The sequence below is a fragment of the Saccopteryx leptura genome, chromosome 5 (assembly GCF_036850995.1).
Source record: "Saccopteryx leptura isolate mSacLep1 chromosome 5, mSacLep1_pri_phased_curated, whole genome shotgun sequence".
Classification (NCBI taxonomy): Eukaryota; Metazoa; Chordata; class Mammalia; order Chiroptera; family Emballonuridae; genus Saccopteryx; species Saccopteryx leptura.
In genome coordinates, this window is record NC_089507.1 from 69,851,188 (window position 1) to 69,873,700 (window position 22,513).

Sequence of the window (22,513 nt, forward strand, 5' to 3'; positions counted from 1 at the left end):
TTTGAGAGATGAGCAGTCACTCGAGGGATTTTTTGCTTTAAGTCACGAGTGGATATTTGAATCATGAGCTTCCGCCACCCTCTACTACTTGTGTTCACTTTGGTTCTTTTTTAAGGCTTCTATGTCCTTTTCTGTACTTACTATCTTTTTTTGAGGTTCTCACTGATTAAATCTACTTTTATCCCTGAAGTTCCTTGAGCATCTTGTAACTATTGTTTTAAACTCTGTATCTGGTAAACTGGGGGCCTCCATTGACTTCTTTTTTTCTGAGGATTTCTCCTGTTATTGCCTTTGGGACATGTTTTACTGTCTCCCTATTTTGGCTGCCTCACTGTATTTGTTTTGCATATCTGGTAAATCTTCTATGTCTCCCAGTCTTGGTATGCTGGTCCCTATGTAGTAGGCATTCTGTCAGGCTTAGTCTCCCTGATCACCTGAGTTAGGTGTTCCAGGAATGTCTCTTGTGTGGGTATGTGAACCCTCTTGCTGTAGTTGAGTCTTGATGGCTTTGTCCGTGGATAGGGCTGACCCTCAGGCTGACTATAAAGATTGGGCTTGGCCACACTGTACAAACTGTGGTGCAGGTACTGACCCTACATAACTAAATTCATCTCAGCAGTGTATGGTGCCTTCTGGGATCTCCTTTGGATGTGCCATTTACGGAGTTAATTGGGTCATTTCTTATGTGGTCAGAAGCCTGCCACCATGTGTGTTGTTCTGGGGCCTCTCGGGAAGGACTTTAATGCGGGTCAATGTCAACACTGCCTGTGACTCTCCCTGGGTTTTCCTGTTTGGAGATACAAAGTGATCCACAGTTTGCGGCTACCTCTCCTGGCCTGAGTACATATGAGAGAGGTTGAACTGCATGCCAAGATCAGCTTCCCATAGCACCAAAGCCAGGGCATGTCAGCAATAGGCTCAAGACTCCCCAAGATTTGTGTCAGCCAGGCAGGGCTGCTAGTCACTAAAAGAACTTCTGGTGCCTGACCAGGTGGTGGCACAGTGGATATAGCGTCAGACTGGGATGCAGAGGACCCAGGTTTGAGACCCTGAGGTCGCCAGCTTGAGCGCGGGCTCACCTGGTTTGAGCAAAGCTCACCAGCTTGGACCCAAGGTCACTGGCTCGAGCAAGGGGTTACTTGGTCTTCTGTAGCCCCACGGTCAAGGCATATATGTGAAAGCAATCAATGAATAGCTAAGGTGTTGCAACGCACAACGAAAAACTAATGATTGATGCTTCTCGTCTCTCCGTTCCTGTCTGTCTGCCCCTGTCTATCCCCCTCTCTGATTGTAAAAAACAAAACAAAACAAACAAACAAAAAAAGAACTTCTGGTAATACACAAATTTTTGTGAGGTATATTCTCAGTGAGTCATCAGGTAGGGGCAAGTGGTGTTCATAGATTTAGACTTGGTGTCAGTGCTGGGCTTGAGGTCACTCAGCAAAAGTGACATAGAACATCAAGACCAGTTGGCACTTGCCTGAGGCCTTCAAACTTTTCTGGTGCAGAGGGCTCTCTGGGAGTTCTCATGGTGAGGCTGACAGTTCATCAGGGCAGTATGGACTAATATATGACAGTGTGAAAAAAGGACTGATTCTGCAAAGGAATGGTGACACTAGTCAGGCATGAGAAGATAAAATAATCCTCACTCCAGAAACACAGAACTCAGTTTCTCCCTGTGCATCACTGACACCTCTGAGTCTGCCCAGATCTCAAGAGCTTTCCAAGGAAGTCTGCACCACAGGCCCAGGCTAGCCTCAGCCAGCAGACTTTCCACAGGGTACAAGCCTGGCAGGGTGGGGCCACAGGTAGTTGGCAAAGTGGGGCCAGTCCATTTCCCCAGGCTGATGCCATATGAGGGGAGTGCTCATCCAAGGAAAGATGACATTTGTGGGCGTTGTGGAAGAGGGACTCAGAACAGGGGTCTTAGTGTCTGTCCCTTTAGTACTCTCCCTTAAGCCACACAACCCCGTCACTCCCTGTATGACTCCAGTCCACTTTGAGCCTACTTCCCTCTGCCAGAGTGCAGGGCAAGTGGCCACAAAAAAATTTTTGTCCAGCCCTAGCAGGTTGGCTCAGCGGTAGAGCGTCGGCCTGGCATGCAGGAGTCCCGGGTCCGATTCCCGGCCAGGGCACACAGGAGAAGCACCCATCTGCTTCTTCACCCCTCCCCCTCTCCTTCCTCTCTGTCTCTCTCTTCCCCCTCCTGCAGCCGAGGCTCCATTGGAGCAAAGATTACCCGGGCGCTGAGGATGGCTCTGTGGCCTCTGCCTCAGGCTCTAGAATGACGCTGGATGCAACAGAGTGACGCCCCAGAGGGGCAGGGCATCGCCCCCTGGTGGGCGTGCCGGGTGGATCCCGGTCGGGCACATGCGGGAGTCTGTCTGACTGCCTCCCCATTTCCAGCTTCGGAAAAATGAAAAAAAAATTTTTTTTTGTCCACTCACCCTTTAGAGGTCACCCTGGATCTCCAGCAGACTCCCAACTCTCTCTGGTAGATAGAATCCCTGCTGATTTTCCCAGGCAGATGTTCTATTTGCTCTTCCTGTCTCTGGTGCTTTGGCCTGGGGAGGCTGATGTGGGGTTCAGACCATTTCCTCCAAAGGGAAAACTATCGCAGCTGAAATATTCCATCCAGTTTCTAAACCACTGCATATGGACACAAGGTGTGCTCTTTTCACATCTGTGCCCTCTGGCCTTCCTACCAGCAGTCTTGTCTATGTAGCTACTGTATATCCTAAGTCAAAAGAATTCTGTTCAGATAGTCTTCAGTGGTTATTCAGGTTGATTGTTCTATAGTTTAGTTGTAACTTTGATTTGGTCCTGTGAGGAAGTGAGTGTAATTTTCACCTACTCCACTTCCATCTTGGATCTCCCAAGACGCATTATAATTCAAAGGCCAAAGGTTGAAAATAGAAAATCTGAAAACCGGGAAGAGAAAAGCAGTTAGTTAGAGAGAAGGCAGCTCCTATAATACTGTCAGCTGACTTTGCAACAGAAACTTTGCAGGCCAGAAAGGATTGGCACAAAATGAACCAAGTGACCTACAGCCATGATTACTCTACCAGCAAGGCAATCACTTTGAACCAAAGGAGAGATCAAGATCTTCCAAGACAAGAAAAACTTAAAGGAGTTCATCACCACAAAGTCAGTATTATAAAAATGTTAAAGGGACTTTTTAAAACCTGTCAATAATTTTAAATATAAACAGATTAAAAACTCCAGTGAAAAGACACAGGGTAGTTGAATGATTGAGAAGATCTATGCATATGCTGCCTACAGAGACCCATTTCAAATCAAAAGACACACACAGGTTGAAAGTAAAAAGATGGAAAAAATAGTTTATGCAAATGAAAAACAAAATAGACTTTAAAAATTTTTTTATTTTTTCTTTTTGTATTTTTCTGAAGCTGGAAACGGGGAGAGACAGTCAGACAGACTACCGCATGCACCTGACCAGGATCCACCTGGCACGCCCACCAGGGGGCGATGCTCTGCCCAACAGGGGGCGATGCTCAGCCCCTCCAGGGCGTCACTCTGTCGCGACCAGAGCCACTCTAGTGCCTGGGGCAGAGGCCAAGGAGCCATCCCCAGCGCCCGGGGCCATCCTTGCTCCAGTGCCCGGAGCCTCGCTGCGGGAGGGGAAGAGAGAGACAGAGAGGAAAGAGAGGGGGAGTGGTGGAGAAGCAGATGGGCGCCTCTCCTGTGTGCCCTGGCCGGGAATCGAACCCGGGACTCCCTCACGCCAGGCCGACGCTCTACCACTAAGTCAACCAGCCAGGGCCCAAAATAGACTTTAATACTAAGTTTATAACAAAGGACAGAGATATTTTATAATGATAGAGTCAATTCAACAAGATGTAAGCCTTGTAAACATTTATGCACCCTCTCCCTTCCTGTCTGTCCCAAGCTGTCCTTCTCTCTCTATTGCTAAAAATAAAAACCCAGTAATACACCAATGTTAATTTCTTAGTTTTGACATGTACCATGGTATATAAAATGCCAAGATTAACAAAAGCTTCGCAAAGGGTATATAGGAACTTTCTACACTATTTTTGCAACTTTCCTGTAAATTTAAAATCACTGTAAAATTATTAGAAGAGGGAGAGGGACTTTACTAAGGATATACTTATGCACACGAAAACATAAAACGGAGCTGTAGTGATGTTCTGATAATAGCAACAGAGGGTAGTATACAAGCTTCAGTTCAAAACTAACCCGGAGAGAAGTGGGGCAGCAGTGACTGGGAGAGGGCGCGAGGGAGGCTGCTGCGCACTGTGACGTCTGCTCTCGACCTGGACTGATGGATGCACGCAGGTTCCTTTCATGATAATTCACCGAGCTGTTCTTTTCCCCACATTACCTTTCAATAAAAAAGAAGTTAAGGCCCTGGCCGGTTGGCTCAGTGGTAGAGTGTCGGCCTGGCGTGCAGAGGTCCTGGGTTCGATTCCCGGCCAGGGCACATAGGAGAAGCACCCATCTGCTTCTCCACCCCTCCCCCTCTCCTTCCTTTCTGTCTCTCTCTTCCCCTCCCGCAGCGAGGCTCCATTGGAGCAAAGCTGGCCCAGGCGCTGGGGATGGCTCCTTGGCCTCTGCCCCAGGCGCTAGAGTGGCTCTGGTCGCAGCAAAGTGAAGCCCCGGAAATGCAGAGCATCGCCCCCTGGTGGGCGTGCCGGGTGGATCCCGGTTGGGCGCATGCGGGAGTCTTTCTGACTGTCTCTCCCCGTTTCCAGCTTAAGAAAAATACAAAAAAAAAAAAAAAAAAGTTAAAAAATCACTTCCTTATTGCCCTGGCCAAATAGCTCATTTGGTTAGAGCATCATCCTGAAGCGCAGAGGTTGCCAGTTAGATTCCTGGTCAGGGCACATTCAGGAACTAATCAATGCTCTCCCTCCCTTCCTCACTCTAAAATCAATAAAAACAAAACAAAACAGAAAACCACTTCCCTATTACTAGTAAAGGTTAGAATGAAGATGTATAAATAAATGAGATGTGAGGAAAGAAAACCTGTGTAGGGCCAGTTATACCAGTTATTATATCATAAACCTAAGACTTGCAGAGCTGGGAAGGGTCTTGGAAATTACCGGCTCCCGGCATGGGCAGCTCTTTACGGAGGGGCCCTGGGGACAGTGATACATCAAGGCTCACAGGGCCCAGAGAGCTGCATCTGAGGAAGGTTCCCAGGTGATTCTCATACATGTAAACCACTGAACTACCCCAGGAAGAGTAATTCACCGGGTCCTGGCTCTGCACCTCCAGTCCGAAGGCCTGAACTTCTCTACAGAGAAATCTCAGTGAACCCTTCCAAACTTAACACAGCTTTTTCTATCATGACTTTTCCTACCCAATAAATAACACTGGGATTTTCAAACATGTTGAGATTTCATAATCCCACTACAGCATCAATACATTTGTTATTTATTTAATAATGGCATATCATACATTCTTATTATATTGAACTGATGAACAACTGACAAGTATTCAGCTTAAAGATGTAGAAACTGCTAACAGATGCTAGTGACTTGTCACAAATTTCTAGAATTCATCTTTTTAAAATTAAATTTAATGCAGTGACATTGATAAATCAGGGTACATGTTGAGAGAAAACATCTCCAGATTATTTTGACATTTGATTGTGCTGTATACCCCTCCCCCAAAGTCAAATTGTCTTGTCACCTTCTATCTGGTTTTATTTGTGCTCCTCCCCTCCCCCACCCACTCTCTCCTTCTTCGCCACATCCCCCCTCCACCCACCCCCGTTGCCAATTCAATACTTTTTTATAGGTCAAATAGTTAAACTAGATTTCTCTCATGTATGTACTGTCTGACTAGATCTAATAAAAAGTACATAATTTCACTAGTATATGCCTCGGGTTTTTTCATTATTCAGATCATTGTGATTTTTTTTAAGTGAGGGGGAGGCAGAGAGACAGACTTCTGCATGTGCCCAACTGGGATCTACCCAGCAATCCCCCTACCATGTAATGCTCTACCCATTTGGGGCCACTGCTCCATTGCTCAGCAACTGAGTTATTTTAGTGCCTGAGGCAGAGGCCATGGAACCATCCTGTGTCCAGAGCCAACTTGCTCGAACCATTCAAGCCATGGCTGTGGGAAGGGAAGAGAGAGAAAGGAGAGGGGGAAGGGTAGAGAAGCAGATGGGCAGTTCTTTTGTGTTCCCTGACCCAGAATCTTAACCGACACTTCCACATGCCTGGCTGACACTCTATCACTTAGCCAACTGGCCAGGACCTCATTGTGATTTCAGTGAAGGTTATGTTGAGAATAATTGTCACTGGACAATTGTATGATGGCAAATGAAAAGAACAACAAAATAACTTAATTGGACAGTTGCATCAAGATGCTCCTTGTATGTATTGATAAATCATGTAAATTAGAAAGAGATTTAAGAAAAAAATTTGAGATTTTATTTATTTATTTTTAAAGAAAGGAGAGAGAAAGGTGGGGTGAGGAACAGTAGGAAGCATCAACTGATAGTTGCTTCTCATCTGTGCCTTGACCAGGCAAGCCCAGAGGCTCAAACCAGTGACTCAGCATTCTAGGCCAATGCCTTATCCACTGGGCCACCAAAGGTCAGGCTAAGAAAATTTTTTAAGAAATAACAATTTTAGGTAGGCAATTGTAAGGAAGATAACAGTTATACAAGCCAGGGCTACATGATTCTTCCACAGGCCCCAAGATGAGAGGTCGACACCCTGGCTTATCAAGAATTCTTCTCCAGTACATCTGAAATTCAAAAGAAAAAGAATACGACTTAATTCTCAGCATCTATCCAATTTGACTCAATATATTTGCTGTTTTTATAGAAACCTATAGGTCACTGAGTTGGAAATAACTATATTTTCATATATAATAGGTAAAAGCCAACGAGTACTTACAATTCTGCTAGACATCATTTTAAGCAACCTGCATGTAGCAGTTTAGTTAATCCTCATACAACTCAATGGGGGTGGATATTATATGCATTTAAAAGATGACAAGATTAATATTTAAGGAACTTGACCAATCTCACAGACTGACACTTTGAACTAAGTTGCTACCCTCTCCAGATTCATTTGGTTCCAAATCTATGAAGCTACTTTCTCCAAAAGGCAGAAATGTTTTATCAAGTAAATGTTCACTTACTCTTGAAGAGGAAAACCTCAGCTTTACCAGATGACATCTATGGCCCTTACAAATATGACCCAAGTTCTTTATAGAACTCTTTACCCACAGCCAGCCACACAAAAGAATGCAGGCTAAGAATTCTAAAACCAGGAAAGAGGTGGCAGGGCTTCCTGACAGCTGCCCTCCGTCAGCTCCTGCACTGAGACTGGAATGGGTATGGCCGGTGCTCGGCTACAAGACCTCACCAGGCGGCCCAGGTGTCAGGGAGAGGCCTTGCTGGGAGCTGGAGTGGCACAGGATGGAGGAGCCCTGCCATGGGTAAATCAGCACCTGGTACTAAAGACAACTGGCACAGCCGCCATTATTGTCTGGTACCATTTTTGTATCGCTCTTGAAATTTATCTCTTCTCCAAATAATTTAATACCCAGATCAAAAGAGAGTTGAATGGGCAGGATAAACAACGCTCTTCGTAGAGGTGCCCTGAGAACACAGCTGACCCTTGAACAATGCAGTGGTTAAAGTAGCTGACCCTCACACACAATCCAAAATCTATGTATAACTTTTGACTCCTGCCAAAATTTAACTAACAATAGACCACTATTGATCCAAGGAAGCCTTACTGATAACATAACAGTCAGTTAACACATTTTGTATGTTGTATATATTATATATGTTATTCTTGCAATAAAATAAGCTGGAGGCCCTGGCCGGTTGGCTCGGCCTGGCGTGCGGGGGACCCGGGTTCGATTCCCGGCCAGGGCACATAGGAGAAGCGCCCATTTGCTTCTCCACCTCCCCCCCTCCTTCCTCTCTGTCTCTCTCTTCCCCTCCCACAGCCAAGGCTCCATTGGAGCAAGGATGGCCGGGGCGCTGGGGATGGCTCCTTGGCCTCTGCCCCAGGCGCTGGAGTGGCTCTGGTTGTGGCAGAGTGACGCCCCGGGGGGGTGGGGGGCAGAGCCTCGCCCCCTGGTGGGCGTGCCGGGTGGATCCCAGTTGGGCGCATGCCGGAGTCTGTCTGACTGTCTCTCCCCGTTTCAAGCTTCAGAAAGAAAAAGAAAAAAAGAAAGAAAAAAAAATAAGCTGGAAAATACAAAATATTAAGAAAATAATAAGGGGCCCTGGCCAGGTTGCTCAGTGGACGAAGTGTTATTCTGGCATGCGAGAGGTTATGAGTTCCACCTCCCTGTTAGGGTACATAGGAGAAGTAATCAGTGAGCATACAACTAAAGGGAACAACTAAAGTAAAACGAGTTGATGACCCCCTTCATTCTCTCTTGCTCTCTCTCAAATCAATAAAAAAATTAAAAAAAATAAAATCATAAGGAAAAAATGCATGTACAGTATTTATTGAAAATCATTTACATATAGCAGACCCACACATTTCACACGTGTTGTTCAAGAGCCAACTGTATTTCAAAATAGCAGTGTTTTATTCAGAATTATTTCTGTTCCACTTGAATTGTCATATTCTGTTCTACTTGAAGTGTCATAAGCGTTTTCCTTTTTTTTATTAGTTTATGTATCAAAAATCAAACCATTATCAAAAATCATCAAAAAGGACAGTGTCAATTTTTAAAACAGCATCTTAATTTTATAAGTCTGCATTTCTGTTTCATTGATGTTATTCAACAAAATGGGATTTTATTCTCAGTTTATTGAAATATGTGTTTGTTTCTCCAGGGGAAACATTCTTTGATACCTAGTATTCCTTCCAAGTCATTTTAAAAAACTAAAACGAAAGATGTGCAGACTTTGATGCCATGACGTCTCCTCAATGCAGGAGGAAGAGACAAGTCCAGGACCATGCAGGGAACCGTTCCCAGCTTTCCCACTGCTGCTGCCCTTTCAGCTCAAACGGCTGGGGGGTGGGCTCTCAGGAAGCCATAAATGTATGCACCCTACACTTTATATAATCCACACAGTGCAGATACTTTCTAACCTTGCAAAAATATCAAAGCAGCTTCTCTGTCTGTCTCTTTCAAATCAATGGAAATTAAAGAAAAAAGAAAGAAAGAAAAGAAACATTTCTCCAATTTAAACACAATTTTGACTACAGTAGAATATCTAGGACTTGTACCCTACTTTCATATGCGTTAGTGGACAACTCATTTTACAAATAAGGAAATTTAGGCTCAGAAAGTCGGTGTCCCTGAAAGGACTCATACCAGCTAAGCCCACTAGCCTTTCTATATCACACCACACAGTGAGCAAACCCATTTCAACAGTGAATGCAAACTTACATTGCAAAGCTACAGGTATTGTTTGCTGTTACATTGAGTCCCGGGCAGAAGTTTTGTCCCAAAAATTCATTATGCTCCAAAGCCTATAACACAAGGGAGAATTAAGAAAGTTAACTTTTTAATTTCAAACACGTTCCAAAGAATTATCACAATTATATCCTCTTAGTTTCATCTTCATTGTTATTTCTGAAAACCCACCAAGCTTCACAGCCACAGTCTGTCATACCAGAGCAACTAAAATATTGCTCCTGAGAATCAAGAGTCCTCAGGTTAGGATTTGGACTTCTAATACAAAGGAAATAAAATATTTGGCTAAATGGGGAGACAACTGGTTATATTACTCCCCAGCACATTCTTTCTTCTCTCCCCAATGTTATAGCCTCATAAACACTGTGATTAAAAGGATATGATGCCCTGGCTGGTTGGCTCAGTGGAAGAGCATTGCCCTGCTGTGTGGCAGTCCCAGGTTTGATTCCCAGTCAGGGCACACAGGAGAAGCGCCCATTTGCTTCTCCACCCATCCCCTCTCCTTTCTCTTTATCTCTTTTTTCCCCTTCGTTAGCCAAGTTTCCATTGGAGCAAAAGTTGGCCCGGGCACTGAGGATGGCTCCATGGCCTCTGCCTCAGGCGGTAGAATGGCTCTGGTTGCAACAGAGCAATGCCCCAGATGGGCAGAAAATTGCCCCCTGGTGGGCTTGCTGGGTGGATTCTGGTATAACGCATGTGGGAATCTGTCTCTCTGCCTCCCCACTTCTCACTCTAGAAAAATACAAAAAAGGGGGGTATAATGATATTTCATGGAAGTTGTTTAATTCTGTAATAATCTTTTGGGAGGTAGAAACACTTCAGAAGACATTGTTTGTATTGGAATTGATTAGAATCTATAGCCACTAGTAGCTGTGAATATTAAATAGTCTTCATTTTTCTTCTAACTTCCCTTTCAATATAAAACACATATTCTAACCTGACCAGGCAGTGGCAAAATAAGAGTGTCAGCCTGGGATGCTGAGGACCTAGGTTCAAAACCCTAATATCACCGGGTTGAGCTCATCAGCTTGAGCACCTGGTCACTAGCTTGAGCATGGATCATTGACATGACCCTATGGTCACTGACTTGAGCAATGGGTCACTGGCTCGGCTAGGGCCCTCCAGTCAAGGCACATATGAGAAGCATCAATGAACTAAGGTGCCAGAACTATGAGTTGATGCTTCTCATCTCTCCCTTCCTGTCTGTCTGTCTTTCTCACATGTGTGCAAAAAAAAAAAAAAAAAAAAATTTCTAGGATCCCATCCTCTTAAGTATTATTTCCTTACTTATACAACTGAAACACAACTACAGTGGTCCCTTGTCATTCACTGGGGTTAGGTTCCTTAACCCCCGGGATAGGCAAAAATCCGCAAAGTAGCAACCCTAATTTTATTTTTATATATTTATATAATATATATTTGTTTTATTATTTATATATATTCTACGGCTTTGTAAACCCTCCCACACTCTTATAAACCTTCCCCACACTTATTTTGCTTATTTTACCACAAAAAATAATTAAAATATATAAAAATACCTATATTCTACAAAATCCCATGACATAGCAAAAATCCATGATACAAAATTAGATATACACAATTTAAAAATCCGTGATACAGTGAGATCATGAAAATTGAACTGCGATATGGCGAGGAACTACTGCACTTTTTCTTTTTAACATCATTTAGTCACTATTTCTTCCTCATTAAGAGTTATCTCCCCACCTTTCACCTCCCTCCAACAACTGGGGAAAACCAAGTAATCATGATGGTGACCCAAGGCTTAACAGGAAACTCCTTCACTGCTCCTGAAAGGAAATTCTTGGGAGACCTCCGCAGCTCTTGTCTGGGGACCTGAGATACTCAGGCTCTATTCTGGTTTTTCTTGGCTTGGGAACAGTGAACCAGCCGCAGGGACAGAAAAGGAAAACTTACCACATTGCCATATAGAGCAATGCTGAAGTACTCAAGCCATGAGATCCAAGGCCCAATTGTTCTGAGATTGACCAACAGTCCTGCAAAAATCTACAAAAAGCAAATACCAACAGTCAGAACTGGTGGAGTGATTCCATGATACACTCTGGAGATCACCCTCTTTAAGTCCCCTACAACTTTGTAAACATTTCTGCTAAGGACAATTCTTTCTTGAAATTCCTTCCACTACTCCAAATGCTTACCATATTCTCCTTGCTTGTTTATTTCTCTACAACTAAGGCTATTTATGGTTTTAAAGGAATAACAGCAATCCATCTATATTTCATTTAATTGGAAGATCCTTAATTGTCAAGGCTTTTACTTTGTAACTGCACACAATGGAAGGTCCATAGTCCTGACTGTTCTAATGATACAACCACTACACATTCCCATGAACAGACACACCAGAACATGACCTGAGCACCTCATACCCCTCTATACTTCCACAACACAGCAAGTTTTGTTATTTACAAGGGTTTGCATTCTATGTCTATATGACTTTAGGGATAATATGGGGGTTCAGAATGCATTCTTAAAATAATCCAAAGCCTAGAACAAGTACAGCATAATGTAAAGTGCAGCATAAAATATAATCAACAAAACTTCTACCTGGCACTTGCCATATAAGAAGAAGAATAACAACGACAGTGATGCTGGTATGAATACATATTTTTCATCTTGATGGAGTCAAGTGCTTAATATAAATATAACATCTCTCAATAAAGTACAGTTTTATGAGTGGTTTTTAAATTTTTTCACATAGCTTGACCAGGTGCTGGTGCAGTGGATAGAGCATTGATCTGGGATGCTGAGGACCCAGGTTCAAACCCCAAGGTCGCTGGCTTGAGTGTGGGGTCACCAGCTTGAGTGAGGGTTCTCTGGCTCTGCTACAGCCCCCTTGTGAAGGCACGTCTGAGAAGCAATAAATGAACAACCAGGAGTGCCGCAACTACGAGCTGATGTTTCTCATCTCTCTCCCTTCCTATCTATCTGTGTCTCTGTCTCTCTCTTGCTTAAAAAAAGTGTGTAATAATCCATAGATAAATAATAAATCAAAGAATTCAACACATCAACAAAATATTTTATATAGTGAAGGACCTTTTGTTTATTGAATGACTGAAAATATATACAAGATTTACCAGTTTTTAATTATATTTAGGTTGATGATTTTCAAGTTTAGAAATGAAAATATAAACTTTGGCAAGAGTTTGGGCTAATTACCAAATTTATTTATTTATGATTTTTTTACTTATTCATTTTGAGAGAGAAGGAGAGAGAGGAGAGAGGAGAGGAGGAGCAGGAAGCATCAGGATCCCATGTGTGCCTCGACCAGGTGAGCCCAGGGTTTCAAACCAGCAACCTCAGCATCCCAGGTCGACATTTTTTTTAATTTATTTTTTTATTTATTTACTTTTTTAGATTTTATTTATTCATTTTTATTAGAGAGAGAGGGGAGAGAGAGAGAGGGAGAGATAGAGAGAGAACAGGGGGAGGAGCAGGAAGCATCAACTCCATATGTGCCTTGACCAGGCAAGCCCAGGGTTTTGAACTGGCGGCCTCAGCATCCCAGGTCAACACTTTATCCACTGCGCCACCACAGGTCAGCACTAATTACCAAATTTAAAAGACATCTACTCCTACTCTAGCAGAAAAGACAGGTGTATTAAGTAAATAGGCTAAGCATTCCTGTTAACTTGATGTAGTATGGGGAAATATATAACTGGTGCCCTTCATATGTTCTTCATTTATGTCGGTTAAAAATTTAAGGTCAGCCCTGGCCAGTTGCTCAGTGGTAGAGCATTGGCCTGGCATGTGGAAGTCCCTGGCTCAATTCCTGGTCAGGGCCCACAGGAGAAAACGCCCATCTGCTGCTCCACCCCTCCCCCTCTCCTTTCTCTCTGTCTCTCTCTTCCCCTCCCACAGCCAAGGCTCCATTGGAGCAAAGTTAGCCCAGGCGCTGAGGACAGCTCCATGGCCTCCACCTCAGGCACTAGAATGGCTCAGGTCACATCAGAGCAACGCCCCAGATGGGCAGAGCATCGCCTCCTAGTGGGCATGCCGGGTGGATCCTGGTCGGGCTCATGTGGGAGTCTGTTTGCCCCCACCCCCACCACTTCTCACTTCAGAAAAATACAAAAAGAAAAAAAATATTAAGGTCAAGCTCTGGCCAGACAGATCAGTTGGTCAGAACATTGTCCCAAAGTGCAGAGGTTGCTGGTTCGATCCCAGATCAGGTTACATACAGGAACAGGTCAAAGTTCTTGTCACCCTCTCCCTCCCTTCCTCTCTCGCTGATGTTAATAAATAACAATAATAATAAAAAGAATTAAGGGCATGTAGAAAGGAAGTTAGTACTATATAGACTTTGGCATTGTTCAGTGTATTAAGAACACTCCTGCTAGAGTACAGGAGTGACCCAGGGTGGACTGCGCATGCCACAAACTGCTCGTTTCCTCATGGAGAGAGAGAGGAAAGCATTAACTCATTGTTCCACTTTAGTTGTGCCATTAATTACTTCTCAAATGTGCCCTGAGCAGGCTCAAACCTCGGGGTCGAGTCAGCACCTTCAGGATAAAACCGGTGGCCCTATGCTCCAACCAGAAACCTCAGCATTCTGATGCAGTGCTCTATCCACTGTGCCACCAGCTAGGGCTCACGGAGCCCAGCTTTTCCCTTGGAAAATATTTGATCCGAAGCAAACCATCTTAGCTGCTGGGTAAATAAGCGATCAGTTCTCTAACACCAGTGCAGAAGTCAGGCAATTAACCTGTCATTTTAATGAGAGAATCTTCCAATCGAAATATTTGTTTTTAAGTTACCATTCATCAAGTCACCAAGAAGCATCTTTTCAACTCTCACTTGTAACAACATGTTAACTAAAGTCGTAGTAACTTGCCCTGGCAGGATAGCTCGGTTGATTAGAGCATCATCTGGAAGCGCAAAAGTTGCCAGCTCAATCCCCAGTCAGGGCGCACACAAGAACAGATCAGTTTTCCTGTCTCTCTTTCAATCCCTTCCTCTCTCTAAAATCAGTAAAATTAACATTAAAAAATTGTTGTAACTATATTAGAACAGTAGTAAAAAAAAAACAAAAGCTGGATGCAGTTGAGAAAAAGCTGGTACATTCTTGCTAGAGGGAACGAGGGGAAAAAATTACTTCTAAGAGGAGCACAGTTCCTACTCACCATCATAAATGCCAAGAAGATATTCATGATAAGTGTTGCTATAGCTACCACACTCTGACCTGCTGCTATGGCCAGCGCCATAGAACTGGCCGCATAAGCCACTGCCAGAAGGGTAAGCAACATGATTAAGAAGGCTTCCACCGTTGGTTTCAATCCTTAGGAAAAAAAGAGGGTTTTTATCCAACTGTGTAGTTCTCCATCTATTTGGGATTGTTTGTTGTGCAAATAATCTTATAGTATTTTGAGGAATGAATATCAAAATATCCAACCACCCCAGCTCATCAATAACATGTTCCACCCCTATGACTATTAAATTATCATTCAGTTTTCTTTTTTAAAATAGTGTATGCGCCTGACCTGTGGTGGCGCAGTGGGATAAAGCATCGACCTGGAACACTAAAATAGTGTATGAGCAATTTATCATCTTAACACCTGTAATTCTTGTGTAATTAACAATTCCTGAGTACCTAGGACAGAGTTATCCTTGTGTGTGTATATCAGTGAAATACACGGAAATTACAAAGCAATGAGCCTGGATTGGAGCCTAAACACAATGTGTACATGACTCTGTCTACATGTATAGAACAAGTATTTTTGTTAAACCAGTATGTCCCCAATTTTTAATCTTTCAGTACCCCCCCACACATACAAGAATATAAATAGGTAATAAATATCACAGCTCTAGCTCCTCCTACATAGTCTCAAACATTTTTTTTTCAGAGACAGAGACAGGGATAGATAGGGACAGACAGACAGGAATGGAGAGAGATGAGAAGTATTAATCACCAGTTTTTTATTGCAACACCTTAGTTGTTCATTGATTGCTTTCTCATATGTGCCTTGACCATGGGCATTCAGCGGGCTTGAGCCAGCAACCTTGGGTCCAAGCTGGTGAGCTTTTGCTCAAACCAGTTGAGCCCGTGTTCAAGCTAGCGACCTCGAGGTCTTGAACCTGGGTCCTTCCACATCCCAGTCCAACACTCTATCCACTGCGCCACCGCCTAGTCAGGCAGTCTCAAACATTAATGAATTTTTTACATGTCTGTATTTGACACATAACATCATTCAGTTAAATAGTGTTATAAATAGGCATAAAGTCTTGACAAGAATGTCCTCAGAAAAGTTGTTTCAGAATGTGCACAATAGATAAACTCTCCCTTATCTTGAGGCTCATTTTAGCTGTGGAACCAAAAACATGCCTGCAAAAAGCAACTAGCTTCCCCTCACATCAGCAACTACACACACATACTTTCTGTCTTATTGCTTACCTAGCAAGAAGTATGTTATAGAAGTAAATATAATACTTTCTATCGTCCTTATGGGTAGTACATCAGCTAACAGTTTCCCAAAGAAATAAGATGACACTCTGTAGTATCCACTGATATGTTCATGTCTAAAAAACAAAAATTCATACCATGCGTTTAAGAAGGCAGAGACAAGATGATTAAACCACTTGCTATAAAGATATTATTCCCCAGGAGCTCTAGGCACTGACCGCTCTTCTCATTATAGAAGTCCCCCCTACTGCTGCCCACTTTGCCCTCAGAGCCTCCACTCCAGGTAAACCCATTCTACATCTCCTTTTCTCAAACCCTGGATTCCTTTGCAAGGCAGTACTTCTGTAGCTGATCTCAGTGGGGACACAGCTTTGCTTCCTCCCTACTTCTGATTATAAAGCACTATTCTCCACGCCCCCCCAGGCTAGCATCAGATCACTAACCCCCTTTTCACTTCTCTATTCTCGTGATGAAGGAAGACATGGCACTTTCTTCCTTCAGTGATCATCCCTCCCAATCGTAGTGTACCTCCCTCCATTGCTGTCAGCTACCAAACCCTATCTCTTCCCCAGTGACGACCTTGATCCCTCTTCCACCAATATCTTCATTCTTTCTCTCTCTAATGATTCCTTTCCGCAAGCAGGTAAATACAGGCAGATCTCTTCCAACATTATAAAACATGGGAAACAAACCAGCCCTCGCTTAACTTCAAGCTTTCTCCTGGCTCTTCCCATGCTCCATCCACTGAGGGCTAAGCTTGTCAACATTCTTTGTCAACGTTACCTCCCACCTTTCATTTACTGTTTAACCCAGTACTTTCTCTCCACCAAGCCCCTCAGACTTTTCTTGTGTAGGTCATCATGACTTATTAGCCCAAACGAAAGACCCTTTCAGCCTCTGTTGCTCGCACTGTCTGTAGCATCTGCAGCTATGCCCTAGTCTTGAAAATCCTTTTCCCCTTGGACTCAGGCCCCACACTCTCATGAGTTCCTTCCAGCTCCTGGCTGTGTTTTATCTCAGTGAACACTGGTAATCCCCAGGAACCAATCAGTGGCCCAGTTCTCTATGTGACCAGTTTGACCAGCATCCCTGACACTGGAAGCCCCCTCCCCAGAACAGAGACATCCTCACATAAAGAGCTTCTTCTCAGCCACAAAGAGTTCCAGGAAGGCCATACTAGTGAAACACTGTTTGTCTGTCAGGAAGAAGAGCACTCCAGCTCTGTAATGAAAGAAGGAGGACAAAACCACCAGTCAATTAAACATCGTCAGATCAACTTCCTACCCATAAACCAGTTTCCTCTAATGCTAAACGTTAAGCGATTGTTCAGGTTAAAACAGGGAGGAAAGGGAAGCATGAGTCTGGCATCTCCACAGTGCTGCCCGGGACTCCATATAGCACAGTTAGAAATGCACAGTCAGGGTTACCATGGATTAACTGCTGTCTTCCCCATATCCTATGTTGAAGCATTAACTCTCAATGTGATGGTAATTGGAGGTGGCATCTTTGGAAGCCAATTTAAGTTTAGATGAGGTCATAGGGCTGGAGGGGCTTATGAGAGAATTAGTACCCCTGGAATTAAAGGAAGAGACATCAGAGCTTTCTCTGACACGCAAGGACTCAGCAGAAAGGCAGCAATCCAGAAGAGGGCCCTCATCAGAAACTGGCCATGTTGGCCCCCAAATCTCCAGAATTGTAAGAAATAAATTAGTTGTTTAAGCTATCTAGTCTGTGGTTCTGTGTTATAGCAGCCAAGATGACAATTACATGAATCACAAAAAGATTATAACCTTGAATTTTTTTTATTTTTTTTTTTGCATTTTTCTGAAGCTGGAAACAGGGAGAGATAGTCAGACAGACTCCCGCATGCGCCCGACCGGGATCTACCCGGCACGCCCACCATGGGGCGACGCTCTGCCCACCAGGGGGCGATGCTCTGCCCATCCTGGGCGTCGCCATGTTGCGACCAGAGCCACTCTAGCGCCTGGGGCAGAGGCCACAGAGCCATCCCCAGCGCCCGGGCCATCTTTGCTCCAATGGAGCCTTGGCTGCGGGAGGGGAAGAGAGAGACAGAGAGGAAGGTGCGGCGGAGGGGTGGAGAAGCAAATGGGCACTTCTCCTGTGTGCCCTGGCCAGGAATCGAACCCGGGTCCTCCGCACGCTAGGCCGACGCTCTACCGCTGAGCCAACCGGCCAGGGCAACCTTGAATTTTAACTAACAAAAAGACAAGGGCCCTGGCAGGTTGGCTCAGCAGTAGAGCATCGGCCTGGCGTGCGGGGGACCCAGGTTCGATTCCCGGCCAGGGCACATAGGAGAAGCACCCATTTGCTTCTCCACTCCCCCCCCCCTCCTTCCTCTCTGTCTCTCTCTTCCCCTCCCGCAGCCAAGGCTCCATTGGAGCAAAGATGGCCCAGGCACTGGGGATGGCTCCTTGGCCTCTGCCCCTGGTGCTAGTGTGGCTCTGGTCGCGGCAGAGTGTCGCCCCTGGTGGGCGTGCCAGGTGGATCCCGGTCGGGCGCATGCGGGAGTCTGTCTGACTGTCTCTCCCCGTTTCCACCTTCAGAAAAATACAAAAAAAAAAAAAAAAAAAAGACAACAAGTTCCATTCCTAATGTATAAATAGAAACACAGTCAAATAAAGCCTACAGAAGTTTGACATCAGTATAGCCATTTAGTCAAAGTTGAGTGAAGAAGCAACTAAAATCTGAGGAGGCAAAATGAAAAAGTGAAGAGAACCTGTATGGACACCTCATTATATACGTTCATCACACAATTATCAGAAGAAAACTTCATAATATCTTTGACAACTCACTGCCAACATGGTTTCCAATGGGCTCAAAAAGAAAGTAAATCATGCTTTTAAAGAAAATATTGCCCTGGCCGGTTGGCTCAGTGGTAGAACGTCGGCCTGGTGTGCAGGAGTCCTGGGTTCGATTCCCAGCCAGGGAACACAGGAGAAGCGCCCATCTGCTTCTCCACCCCTACCCCTCTCCTTCCTCTCTGCCTCTCTCTTCCCCTCCTGCAGCCAAGGCTCCATTGGAGCAAAGTTGCCTGGGCGCTGAGGATGGCTCTATGACCTCTGCCTCAGGCACTAGAATGTCTCTGGATGCAACAGAACAATGCCCCAGATGGGCAGAGCATCGCCCCCTGGTGGGCATGCGGGAGTCTGTCTGACTGCCTCCCCATTTCCAACTTCAGAAAAATACAAAATAAATAAATAAATAAATGAAATAAAAGAAGCTCTAAGATTTTTTTAAAAATTAAAATAAATAAAATAAAAAAGAAAATATTAATTTGTAGACATGTAAGAAAAGGAAGACTATTAATGCTTCTCTCTCAGTAAAATAATTAAGGTCTAAAATGCAAACTACTCAGTTCATTTGTACTTTGTGTATTTGTTTTTTATGTTTTAGAGAGAGAAAAGGAGAGTGGGAGAGATAACAACATTGATTTGTTGTTCCACTTATTTAGGCACTAATTGGCTGATTCTTTTTTATTTATTTTTTTATTTTTTTTAATTTTTTTTTTTTAAAGATTTTATTTATTCATTATAGAGAGGGGGGAGAGAGAGAGAGAAGGGGGGAGGAGCAGGAAGCATCAACTCCCATATGTGCCTTGATCAGGCAAGCCCAGGGTTTTGAACCAGCAACCTCAGCGTTTCCAGGTTGTCGCTTTATCCACTGCGCCACCACAGGTCAGGCTGGCTGATTCTTGTATGTACCCTGACCAGGGATGAAACCTGCAACCTGGTTGTATTGGGATGGGGCTCTAACCGACTGAACTACTAAGCCAGGGCTACTCTTTGACAGAACAATAAATTTTATTTTTTTGCAAGATTGAAAGTGAGGCACAGACAGGAAAGGAGAGACATGAGAAGTGTCAGCTCATAGTTGTGGCACCTTAGTTCTCATTGATTGCTTTTTAATATGTGCCTTGACTGGGGTCGGGGGATCCAGCTGAGCCAGTGGCCCCTTGTTCAAGCCAGTGACAATTGGGTCATGTCTACAACCTCATGCTCAAGCCGGATGAGCTGGCACTCAAGCCAGAGACCTCAGGGTTTCGAACCTGGGTCCTCAGCATCCCAGGTTGATGCTCTATCCGCTGTGCTACCGCCTGGTCAGGCCAGAACTATAAATTTTATGGAAGCATGGCAGCATCCCTGAAACAGTGGTGTGCCTCTCTGCACAACCAAACAATTTACTTGACATTGAAGATGTGAGTGGAAACTAAAAGACATAAAGTGGTACATTATTTAAATAACATGCCATTAAGAGGACACTTTGAAAAATGTAAACCCAGGTACACAACCTGAAAACAAAGAGTCCATAGACATTAAGTAATTGTTTTTAACACCAATAGTAAGAATAATCAAAATCATAAAAAAGAACAGAACTTAGCCCTAGCCAGACAGGACAGTTGGTTGGAGCGACATCCTGATGCGCCAAGATCATGGGTTTGATCCCGTCAGGGCACATACAAGAGCAATCAATGAATGCACAGCTAAGTGGAACAATAAGTTGATATTTCTCTTTCTCTCTCTCTCTCTCTCTTCCTCCCTCTCTTTCTTCCTCTCACTGTAAAATCAATAAATAAAAACTTTTAAGAACAGAATGTAAACAATATTTAAATTAAATGTTGTCCTGGCCGGTGACATCAGTGGATAGGGCATCGGCCTGGTGTATGGATGTCCCAGGTTTGATCCCTGGTCAGGGCAAACATGAGAAGTGACCATCTGCTTCTCTTCCCCTTCTCTGTCTTTTCCACTCTTGCAGACAGTGGCTCGATTGGTCTGTGCATCAACCCAGGCACTGAGGATAGCTCAGTTGATTTGAGCATCGGCCCCAGACAGGAGTTGCCAGGTGGATCCCAGTTGGGGCACATGCGGGAGTCTGACTCTCTATCTTCCCTCCTCTCACTTAAAAAATTAATTTTTTTAAGGTAGAAAATTTTTTTAAAAGAAATTCTGACACATGTTACAACATGGGTGAACCTTGAAAATATTATGCTTAGGAAAATAAGTTAGTCTCCAAGGAAAAATACTGTTATGATTCCACTTATATGGCATGCATAGAGTAGTGAAATTCAGAGACAGAAAGTATAATGATGGTTTCTAGGGACTTAAAAAGGAGGAATGTGAAGTTATTGTTAAAAAGGTACAGAGATTCAGTTTGGGAATATAAAAGATATTCAGGAGTTAGATGGTGGTGATGGTTGAACAACAATGTAATTAATGCCACTGAATTGTAACCTAAACCTGGATAGAAGGGTTAATTTTATGTTCTGTATATTTTACCATTTTATATGCACAGTGGTCCCTCGTCTATTGTGGGGGTTAGGTTCCAGAAAATCCAAGAGGCAGCAACCTTATATTTATTTTGTTATTTATCTATATTATAAGGCTTTATAAACCTTCTTCACATTCTTATAAACTTTTCCTACACTGGGGTGTGTGTGTGTGTGTGTTTGTGTGTGTGTATGTGTGTGTGTGTGTGTGACAGAGATAGAAACAGACAGACAGGAAGGGAGAGATGAGAATCAATTCTTCATTGCAGCACCTTAGTTATTCATTGATTGCTTTTTCATATGTGCCTTGACTGGGGAGCTACAGCAGACCGAGTGACCCCTGGCTCAAGCCAGCAAACGTTGTGCTCAAGCTGGTGAGCCTTGCTCAAACCAGATGAGCCCGCACTCAAGCTGGCGACCTTGGGGTTTTGAACCTGGGTCCTCTGCACCCCAGTCTGATGCTCTATCCACTGAGCCACTGCCTATTCAGGCTCCCACACTGTTATTAACCTTTCCCACGCTCTTATAAACACTTCCTATGCTCTTAAACATTTTCTATACTCTTAAACCTATGTAATTTTAACAACATATAAAATTCTATATGGTTAATCACCAGTGAATATAGAGTAATATTCTTTTAATATGTTTTAATTAATATTTTATATTTTTATATTGTTTTTATTTCTTAGGCTAGAAAATGTTTATTTTACCACAAAAATTAAAATAATAAATATATAAAAATACCTCTATACCACAAAATCCCACGATATAGTGATAAATCTGCGATACAAAATTAGATATATACAATTTTAAAATCCACAATTCAATGAGACTGCAAAAAGTGAACTGAGATTTGGCAAGGGACCGCTGTATAGAAACTTCAGCCTGACCAGGTGGTGGCACAGTGGATAGAGCATGGACCTGGGATGCAGAAAACCCAGGTTTGAAACCCCATGGTCACATACTTGAACGCAGGGTTGCTGACTTGAGCAAGGTCACTGGATTGACCACGGGGTCACTGGCTCAACTGAAGTCTCCACCCCATACACCCCTGGTCAAGGCACATGAGAAAATAATAGATGAATAACGAAGGTGCCACAACGATGAGTTGATGCTTATCATCTCTCTTCCTTCCTGTCTGTCCCCATCTGTCCCTCTCACTATCTCTTGTCCTTCTCTCTCTCTCTCTCTCTCTCTCTCTCACTCTCTTTTTCACTATCTCTCCCTCTAAAAGAAATTTCATATATATGTATTATATTCACATTTACATATAGAGTCAAATTAACCCTCCTAAGCAGCTTTCAATTCAGTGACTTATCCTACTCCTCAAATAGTCTTGTACTTGTCTGAAATTCAAGGTTTTTTTTTGTTTTGTTTTGTTTTTGACAGGGAGTAAT

General features: G+C 43.7%; 1 protein-coding gene across 1 annotated transcript in view; it reads right to left on the reverse strand.

Moving 5' to 3' along the window:
- Positions 1 to 6,551: 6,551 nt before the first annotated feature.
- The window catches only part of LOC136406509 (broad substrate specificity ATP-binding cassette transporter ABCG2-like), a 41,897-nt gene continuing 25,935 nt past the window's right edge, over positions 6,552 to 22,513 (reverse strand). Inside the window, exons 9-13 of the mRNA XM_066386548.1 lie at positions 16,964 to 17,053; positions 15,824 to 15,948; positions 11,332 to 11,421; positions 9,370 to 9,452; positions 6,552 to 6,747 (exon numbers count right to left, since the gene is read on the reverse strand). Of these exons, the coding sequence (XP_066242645.1) occupies positions 11,363 to 11,421; positions 15,824 to 15,948; positions 16,964 to 17,053 (274 nt within the window). The 3' untranslated portion in view covers positions 6,552 to 6,747; positions 9,370 to 9,452; positions 11,332 to 11,362. The remainder of the gene's footprint in view (positions 6,748 to 9,369; positions 9,453 to 11,331; positions 11,422 to 15,823; positions 15,949 to 16,963; positions 17,054 to 22,513) is intronic.